Raw genomic sequence first — 10,407 nt, forward strand, 5'->3', positions numbered from 1 at the left:
GAAGTTGAACCGGAGTCCGGAGGAGAGAGTTAGTCCAAGTCAAAGTTCGGAGTCAAAGATCCTAGTCAACTAGATGACACGTGGTCCAGATCTGACGGGAGTACGCGAGGCAATATGGGCGTCAGTGGGATAGTGTTGGGCGCACATGGTACACTTTCGGGACCCGGTTCTATTCTTGATTCAATGTCATGCACTACAAGGTATTATGGTGCTCCACGCATGATCCTACGATCTCTGGTATACACACGTGTCATTCAATTCAATCTAAAGGCTAATACACCTACTCTCGGTAGTCCCTGTAGCAGCTTATCCAATCTACTCATATTGGCATGGTACTAATCATGTGTGGTGGACCAATTATTTTTTCTTATCTCTTCAAATTGGTACCTTCAAATTGCTTTTGGAATTATATACAGTAGAGAGGTATTCTTTAGAAACAAAATTGTAAAGAAAGAAAGTTGGATATTTGGAAAGAAATTTCTTTGTGAGATATGGAAACAAGAGATTGAGTGGGAGCTGGAATTGATAGAGATGGTAAGAGAAGATTCGGCTGAAGATGAAAGTTAGAGAGAGAGGAGATTTCGAATTGCAATTGCTCTATATAAACAGAGGACGCCACGGTTATAAGATCATCTCTCGGCTGGGGACATAAAACAAAAAAAACAGTACACCATTATCAAAAGAAGAAAAGCTTAGCTTCTCCATCATTTTTTTATCATCACTCGGCCATTAAAGCTTATAACCGAGCTAGAGAGAAAGAAAGAAAGTTTGAGAGTTTTCTGTTTTTGTTGCTTTTTCCTTTGATTCTTCTCTTTGTGAGAGAGAGAAGGAGATATTGAAAGAGTTAGTGAGAGAGAAGCTCTTGAATTGTAGAGAGAGAAAGAGATTTAATCAAAGTTATAAAACTCCATTATCATCTTCTTCTTCTTCTTTCTTCATTGATTCGGTTATAAATAGAAAGAGAGTGTTCATAGTTTGTTTAGAGAGAGAAAAAGGAAGTTTAGAAAGAGAAAGAAAGAGAAAACAGTAAAGGAAGAGAAAAACCAGAGAAGGAAAATTATTTTCTCACCAGGAAATCGTTTCCGGGAAGACGAGAAAATAATTTTCCCTAAGGCTCTGTTTGGCTGGAAAATCAGTAAGAAATTCAATTTTTTCTATTTTTCTCCCATATTTTATATAGTTAACCTTTAAATCTTTCATCATGATTAACTGATCTTATCTATCTAGGGTCTTAGATGAACTTCTTCATAAATAATTTTATCAATATGATTTGTCAATAATTTTTCTTGTTTTTCATGATGAAATCTCTCGGATTTTTAGACCATTCATGGACCAAAAATCTGAGTTATATAACGAACTTGTTAATTAAATCATAATGAATCATTGTTAGAATTATTATAAGAACGGATTCGAAAACCCTAGGTTCCCTTTATCTGAATATCAACTTTAGTATTATTTAATTTTTAATTGCTATTTATCTTTTTATTATTTGAAAAAAAATATTACCAATCAAACCATTATTTTGAAGACATAATAGTTTTAAGATTAGAATTGAAATTTGACTTAGTGTCTGAGGAACGAACCGGTCTTACCGGAATTTTACAACTTGACACCCGTGCACTTGCGGGTGTAGACCTATTTAGGAAACTTTCTAGGCCCATCAGAACAATATTTTTTTTCTTACTTTAACTAACAATTATAGTAGGAAGACATGGGTTTATTTCTTACATGAAAAATCAAAAAAAAATTCAGTTTTCAAAAGCTTCAAGACTCTTGCGGAAAAAGAAGTTGAAAGAAATATTGGTTCTTCGAACGGATCGAGGCGGAGAATTCAACTCGCAAGAATTTTTCAACTTTTGTGAGTTGAACGGAATTAAAAGGCAGCTTACAACAACCTACACCCCTCAACAAAATTGTGTTTCTGAAAAGAAAACTGGCACATTTTTAAGCATTGTTCGAAGTATGTTTGCAAGTTGTTGTGTTTCAATGAAGTACTTACTTGAAGCAGTAAATAGCACTGTTAATATATTAAATAGATGCACAACTTTATCAAAAAATAATATGATCTCTGAAGAAGCTTGAAGTGGGCACAAACCATCAGTGAGATTTGCAAGAGAAAGTGTTTGTTAATCAACCACCTGGATATGTGCAACAAGGTAATGAAGTGAAGGTATACAAAGGCATTATATGGACTAAAACAAGCACCTCGAGCTTGGTACAGTCGCATAACTGTTTATCTTAGCAAGCAATGATTTAAAAATGTCCATATGACATACATTATGTACGAAAACTGGAAAAGAAAGGAAAAAAATGTTGATCGTATGTTTGTATGTAGACGATCTGACTTTTATACGAGAAGTGATATAACTATGAATAATGAATTTAAAACTCTATGATGATTGAATTTGATATGTCAGACTTTGTCCCAATGCGCTACTTCTTTGGTATTGAAGTAGAACAATCATCAACAAGAGTTTTTGCATCACAGAAGAAGTATGTCAAGGATGTAATGGAATGATTTGGAATGAAAAACTGCAACCCGGTAAGCACTCCAACTGAACCAGGGATGAAACTAACCAAATACTTAGGAAGGAGAAAAGATAAACAACATAATGTACAAGCAAATAGTTGGGAGGTTAATGTACTTGACAACGACAAGGTCGGACGTAATGTTTGTCGCAAGTCTTATTAGCAGGTTTATGGGGAGTCCAACATAGCTACATCTCTCTGCTGCAAAGAGAATTATACAATATTTGCAAGGTATGGCTGATCTCAGAATTTGTTATAAGAAGGGAGAGAAATCAAGTCCTATTGGTTTCACATACACTGATCATACAATGAATATGTGGGTGATTGTGCATGCGTGAAATACGTGTGTGGCTTTTTGTGAGTGTACGAAAAACGTATGTGATATTGTTTATGTGCGAAACACGTGTCTGAGCTATTTTTAGTTTTTTTTTTTAAATTCAATACTATATTTTTTCTTTTAAATTCAAATTTTTTTTTTTTTTTGAAAATTATAGGTTGGGTCCCTGTTTACCAACCCAATTTTGGTCTTTGGAGCAAATCCAACGGTTATGGGGGAGTAGCCCTCAGTCGATTCTTCTTTAAGAGTCGACTGAGGGCTAGCTTGGGGTTGAATTTTCAGCCCAAGCCCCATACTCCAACCCACTTTTATCTGAGATGAGCTTAAGCTCAGACCCAAAGAAAAAGTTCAGTCGACTATGTTTAGGGTCGACTGAAATTTTTGAGTTCCTCCAAATATTACCATTGAAAGTTCCAACGGTCATATTTTGGGTCTCATTTGAGTTGGACCAAATCCAACTCAGCTGGGCAGATTTGAACTTGACCGATGAATCAAGTCCAACGGTCAAATTGGACCGTTGGGCCAAATCCAACGGTCTAATTTTTATAATACACTCACTTATTCCATTTTCTTTCATTCTCTTATACTTTTCTCATTATTTTAGAAAAAAGTGAGAATTTCAACATTAAAAATTTGAATTAAAATTGAAATCTAATTTTTTCAAAATGAAAATATGAAAATCGTTTACACACGTATTTCGTACATGTACAAGATCAACAAGTTTTCAGACACGCACAAAATACCACATGTGTGTCTTGCACATGCACAAATATCTTAGGCCTGAGACTCTCATGTTTGGTTTTGAAATTTTTAAGTGAACCATTTCCTTTAATTATAATAAAAATGAGTTGATTTTAGGCCTAAGCCTTTCATGATTGAACTTGCTCGTACTACCCAAGAGTGCCTAGCCAGCAGCTAGATCCTATGGGTACTCTTAAGAGTGATTCCAACGTATGAGTTGGGACTCCCAAATTTGAATTTGGGATCCCCAACCCCCCCGACCCTCCAACCCAGGAGTCGTGGGGCTGGGAGCTCCACTCCCCGGGCTACCAACCCCAATATTATCGTTGAGTTGGGTCATCCAGGTTGGTCCATTTCTGTTTCCAATCGAACCCACACTCCATTTAATTTTTTTTAAATTCTTTTCTAATCATTATTTTGTGTTAGAATTTTAATTGTTTGAAATATTTTTTTTCAATTCTTTCTCTAGCCGCACACATACATCACACACGTACACGATTTATATTTGAGAGTCTCTGTTAAGAACCTGACGTTGAAGTTGGAAAAGATTAGGAGCTCCTAAAATTCAAGGGCTTCCAAAATTGAGAGTCCGAAGCCCTACATTGGACTTGCCCAAACAAAGTGTTTTGTCTTTTGCTCATTAGCCGAAGTTAATTTCAGCCCGCGCCTAAAATCCACCTAAAAATAATCATTCAGATGAATCGATTCAGAGTTTGACTCAGATCTTATATCTGACTTAGAAAAACAACCACTAACTCAACAGAAGGAATTTCCCCCATAGAAGTGGAGTTAACTGAGAGAAGAAAGAGGAGAGAAGAATGGAGGTATGCGGGTTAGATTCCGATGGGCGAGAGTTCAAGAACGCAGAAGAGATGTGGAGAGAAGAATTCGGTGTAGAAGGAGATCACCAGAAGAAGACTGAATGGTACCAGAAAGGAGTCGGATACTGGGAAGTCAGTCTTTTCTATAAACCCTAAAACCCTAATGAAAACACTTAAATCAAAGATGTAATTATGTTTCTGTACTTAACTGTTTTTTATTGTTATTATGGAAAAACAGGGAGTTGAGGCATCTGTAGATGGGGTTTTGGGTGGATATGGGCATGTTAATGATGCTGATATCAAAGCTAGTGATGCTTTTCTGTTAACCCTTTTCTCTGATCGCTTCTCCATTAATGATTCTACAAGTCGTCATCTTGTAGCTCTAGGTACTCTCTCTCTATCTCTTACTGTGATCATATTTTAGGGTTTTATGACCAATTAGATGGTTATACGAAAGGGTTAGAAATATCGGATTCTAGCGATAAACAGCTGAAATTATAATGTCATAACTTAATAATGGTGTAATATTAACATAGCTAAAGACTCTTTTTGAAATGCTACCTCTCCAATTCGAAGCATTCTTTGTCCAAGCATAGAGCAAAAACACATATTTCTCGCTTTGTTCCTCTTACGTTTGAGGGGGCCGATGTGACCGCGGTTGCGCTTCTCCCTTATTTGCCTTACCCAATCTTATTGAATAGTTCGACTGTTGTAGATTGTGGTTCTGGCATTGGAAGGATAACTAAGAATCTTCTTCTTCGACATTTTAATGAGGTAAGCTTTCAGAAGTCAGTTGAAGTATTTATGTGCAACAGCATGTCAGAGATAAAAATAAAAATGCCAGTGGACTATGTTCTATTGATTAGTTTCTTTCTCTCTATACTTATTATATCCATATATGTTAATGTTATGTTTTAAGATTATTCGTTTGAGTTACTTTTAGTTGTTTTAAACTGTTGCAGCTTTACTCCTTTGTAGGCGGTCGGATTCATCTTAGTTGATATTAGAGAATACGATAAAGCGTGAACACTTACTTGTCTGGTCACGTGTCAGGGTGTTTGTGGTAGAACAGGAAGAATTGAGTGGGTGGTAAGTAGTAGGGTGTCTCGAGATTACAACTTTGATCATGTGGTAAAACAAACAAAAATTGCGCAACATTAGCTGATAAGCCATCTATAGAATAATAGTAGAGATAAAATTAGGTGCGTGAGTAAATGCTTCACCGGGCAAGGCCGGAAGGGCTCAACTTGAATCCAATCTTCTCAAGGGAATAGCACTTTATGGCTTGTCCAACTACAAGAAGAGAGAAACTGTCGCTTTGTTCTTGATGCCTTGATGGTCTCTTGCTCCTTTCTCAATAACAAATAATTCATACTGCAAAAGTTTTTGGACCGTCCATTATCTTCCTAGTGATTGGGAAAGCAAGCAAATTAGTTATTTCAAGCAAAATATAGTAAAGACTTGAGACAATTTACAACCATTTGAAACTTCTGATTGAGGACAGAGGACAGGAAATACAGTATCTTTTTTACTTTTTTAGAGTAAAATGAAAGAAATAAGATGCTTGGAAGTTCTGTCAGTTTTCTTATGTTTTATCATCTCGGGCATTTCTTAAGTAAATCACATCACTTTTTGGGCAGATACATTTGAGGCCATATTGCTCAAATTTTGGAGCTGTTTCTGACCTTGAAATATTTTACAACGTAATTAAACATTTCGTGATTTAGTTTCCCACGCTCGAACTATATCATGATAGATTAGGAGCAAGAAGGGAGCAGCACTTGGGTTAGGAGCGTTTTGAAATCAATATAGTGAGTTATATCATTAATCCATATCTAAGAGAAGATTAAAACCTTTTCTGGTCTTTTATGTCACTCTCCGTGCGTTTTTACCCTTTACGCAATGACACAATTCAATTCGTTTGAGTTGCTACGTGTGTTTGTATTAAATTATAGTGTTTAACGTTGTGGAGATTTATTCATCTATAGTTTGGCACATAACAAATGTATATATTTTTCATGCTTGAATGAGTCTCTGCAAGCCAAGGTCCACATATTTCAAATCAATTACTCAGACTTGTAGTTCCGGAAGAGACACCTAAACTATCTAGAAAAGATGCTAACTTTTCAGATCTTATATGACACCATGCAGTTATACCATGGTTTTCCATGAGTCTATGCTATATACTATTTCTTTAGAAGGTCACAACATCATGTCAATCATGATTTATTTCTCATTTATCATTTAGTAATGGAATTTGGTTTATATCTTTTCTGTCTGCTGCAAGTCTAATATGATATTTACTGTTAACTTAGGTTGATCTAGTAGAACCTGTATCACATTTCCTTGAAGCTGCTCGTGAAAATTTGTCTCCAGAGAATGGTACAGTCTCAGATAATCACAAGGCTGTCAATTTTTACTGCGTGCCACTCCAGGTATCAAAGCTCTCCTTTATCAGGACTCGATATTTACAAACTCACAAAATCAACCAACCACCATGAAGACTGCCACTAGCACAAGCTCATATACAAGTTATGAAGATGAAAATCGTTTCTTTATATGCTGTCCATACTCCATACATCACAGTTACATATAGATATTAACCAGCTGTCTGATGAGACCACCAATAACACGTTTTTTTACTTGAAATTTGAAACCAATCCCAATACTCACTCAGATATAGATAGTCAGGAACAAAAAATAAAGGGCTAGAAGGAAGTCATTGGTTTTCTTTCCCATTCCCGTTACTAGCATCAATGTGTACAGCGTCTTGTTTTTTTTAACTGCAACCTTGTGTGCGAACTTATAGGAATTTACTCCAGAAGAAGGAAGATATGATGTTATATGGGTACAGTGGTGCATTGGGCATCTCACAGATGATGATTTTGTATCGTTCTTCAAGCGCGCGAAGGTAAATGAGATCTCATTGTACTTGAACTCTTACAAAATGAACTCGACGATAGTAATTAAAGTTTCTGAATGGAGTTGATGAATTTCAGATAATGAGTTTAACCATTGGAGATGAAGATTTAGAGGTTAGTATTTTTATAGACTTCTCTCCTAATCTGAATGTTTCTCTCTGTAGGCGGGTCTCAAACCGAATGGATTTTTTGTCCTGAAGGAGAACATTGCGAAATCGGGTATGTATATCTCCATCTCTTCATGTATATATGACATTGTGTACAATTTTCTTTTGACCTATACGATCTTTTATACTTTTTCTTGCGCCCACATAGAGAGAAATTAAATCAGTGTATATATCTCCATCTCTTCATGTATATATGATGTTGTGTACAACTTTTTTTCGCTTATACGATCTTTTATACTTTTCATTGGGCCCACATAGGGAGAAATTAATCATTCTGAACGTGTTCTCCGTGTTTATCTCAAGGAATTAAATTTCGAAATATTTCGGTCGAAATGATCGAAATATTTCCATTTCCATGCCTACCGAAATTTAACTAAGTTTCTCTCAACAATGCCTTGTCAAGGAATTAAATTTCGAAATTTTACGGTCGAAATGACCGAAATATTTCCATTCCTCGTCTACCGAAATATTTCCATTCCACCTAGACCGAAATTTACATCGAAACCGAAATTTCATTCCTTGGTTCAAGGAATTAAATTTCGAAATTTTACGGTCGAAATGACCGAAATATTTCCATTCCTCGTCTACCGAAATATTTCCATTCCACGTCGACCGAAATTTACATCGAAACCGAAATTTCATTCTTTGGTTCATCTTCACCATAAGCGATTCTATCTAGCGTTTAAATTCATTTAGTAGTTTCAAGTCAACAATGAAATGGACATTAATCTGCCGTTTATGTGTAGGTTTTGTATTGGACAAAGAGGATAAAAGCGTTACTAGGTCAGATTTATACTTTAAGGAGCTATTCAGGAGTTGTGGACTGTATCTCTTGAAGTCTAAGGTTCGACCTTCTTATAGTTGGACTTGCTCCATTACTTGTCTTTCTCGATCGCACAGTTCATTCTGTAATGTAGTCTTAACTATTAGTAACAAGTGTTATGAAGTTTTGGATCCTATTGTAATAGTCCCACATTGCTCACAAGAGTGTCCAGAGACTGGGCTATATGTGTAAGCTCAAGCTTAGTAAGTACCGAGGCCTTTTGGGTAGGCTTGTGGTGCCTTCGCCAAGAACAAAACCCCGTACCTGTGTGAGGTGGTTAAAGCGGGGACAATATCGGCAACTGCTAAGGCTTGGGGCGTTACACCTATTGACTAAGGGGTGATGAGAAATATGAGCTGTATACAAAAAGCTTTTGCACTTTTGTCGTAAATTAGATCTTTCCAAGTGTTAAATATATATCATGAAGGATTAGCAAAACCCTTTTTCGAAGACAAGTCTTTGGTTACTTAAACTTAGGTATCCTGTTTTTTGTTACCTAGAGTTGGTCGAAGTATTTTAACATCTTTTTTGTATGAAAATTATCAGGACCAGAAAGGGTTTCCTGAAGAATTGTTTGGGGTGAAAATGTATGCATTAACAACTGATATGCCTCGACGACCACGGAGTAAAGCCAAAGTTCAACCTAATATGCCTTGCCTCATCAAGTGACAAACCTTTCTCCTCTCCTAACTCCGTTTCTGAACTGATTAATCATACAAGCGATTCTTATTATATACTAGTCTTGTTTAGTATTCTTAATTTAAACTGCAAACATGATGAAATATTGTTTTTTCTGCTGTGATTTCTTGTATTATTTTCCTTTATAATCTTGTTAATTTGTTCTGAAACTATTTGTTTAAACTAGAAACCTAAATTTATCTGTATAAATGAGACTCTTGAAAAATCACCAGCTTTCGAAAGTAGTTTTTTGTGAAGTCTAAAGGGACCAGTCACTTTTCCTAGTGATGTGTTCAAAAGGGGAGAGTTGTTAGGGCAGTGCTTTGTAAACTAATTTGAAGCATTACCTAGCCGAACACATCCCAATTTCATATGGTGGAATGAAAAAGGATAATGATATACAATTCCCCTACAGAGAGATTGTTGTTGTACCTGGACTTACCTTCAAGTCTAGTTCAACTGATAAGTCTGAAACCATCTAAAGCTTGCCGTCTAGTCTAGTTCAACTAAAACCATCGAAAATCCTGCTCCAGAGCACCCAATCATCGAAAATCCTGCTCCAGAGCACCCAATCGTTGACAGGCTTGACTTTTAGTAAGGCCTGAAAATGCCAAAAAAAACTATTGATATGAAAAAAAAATTTACAACATTTTATTTTCGAGAACCTGGTTTTCTCTAGCAATTTTATTTATTATTTCTATTACTTGTAAAACATCCTAGAAGAAACAAGGACTGTAAAACTGAAGTACGTCGCGTAATTGTTCTAAGTTCGTCGTGACGATAGTTCTACTCTTTTTTGCTTATCGATTTTTTTTTTTTTTTGCTTCTTATGATGAGTACTATAGGTTGGAAGCACATTTCTTTAGGAGTTGACTGTGTTGGGTTGGGATGTAATCTACAAGGAAGAATTTGTACCAAATGGTGAAATTATCTTACACCAAGATAGTTAAATAATGAAAGAAAATGAGTTATAATAGAGAACCAGTTCGAACTCTGTCTGCAAATAATGAATTGTCACAATTGAGAATGGATCATGTAAGAAGAAGCGAGTTCTCTATCGATACAAGACAAAGTACAGTTCATCTCTCGCTTAATTATAATGCAGTTTCTTCATCTTCTACCCCTTTATATGAGTTACTCCTTCCATCCGAAAATGAATGACCTAATTTTTTTTTTGGGTTGTCCAATTTTAGCTTCCCATTTCTAAAAATAAAGAATATAACTTTTTGCTCTTTACAATAATACCCATTACTCTAAATTTAATGACAACTTTACTTAAAAGTAAGTTAAACTTTTTTATTGTAACGTAAAAAAAAGTTAATGAGGGTACAATGGAAAAATAATGTAATTTTTGAAAGTCAAACACTAATTAGGGTTTGTTTGATACGTG

At 35.7% G+C, this 10,407-nt stretch overlaps 1 protein-coding gene across 2 annotated transcripts; it reads left to right on the top strand.

Annotated features, from left to right (window-relative positions):
- The first annotated feature begins 4,235 nt into the window (after nucleotides 1-4,235).
- Nucleotides 4,236-9,243, top strand: LOC147556487 (alpha amino-terminal protein methyltransferase). Of its 2 annotated transcripts, none has more exons than XR_015235411.1 (8): nucleotides 4,236-4,560; nucleotides 4,667-4,814; nucleotides 5,144-5,202; nucleotides 6,744-6,863; nucleotides 7,238-7,339; nucleotides 7,428-7,568; nucleotides 8,263-8,360; nucleotides 8,886-9,243. XR_015235411.1 is itself a non-coding variant. In XM_086664475.1 (8 exons), the coding sequence occupies exons 1-8, from the start codon at nucleotides 4,426-4,428 to the stop codon at nucleotides 9,006-9,008; spliced, it is 840 nt and encodes a 279-aa protein (XP_086520601.1). In that variant the 5' UTR covers nucleotides 4,236-4,425; the 3' UTR covers nucleotides 9,009-9,243. The 2 variants fall into 2 exon arrangements, 1 of the variants encoding a protein (XP_086520601.1); XM_086664475.1 differs by having other exon boundaries at nucleotides 7,514-7,568.
- The last annotated feature ends 1,164 nt before the right edge of the window (nucleotides 9,244-10,407 follow it).

Source organism: Eschscholzia californica, unplaced genomic scaffold, assembly GCF_041429995.1.
Source record: "Eschscholzia californica isolate CP2 unplaced genomic scaffold, dmEscCali1.0.p SCAF_2, whole genome shotgun sequence".
Classification (NCBI taxonomy): Eukaryota; Viridiplantae; Streptophyta; class Magnoliopsida; order Ranunculales; family Papaveraceae; genus Eschscholzia; species Eschscholzia californica.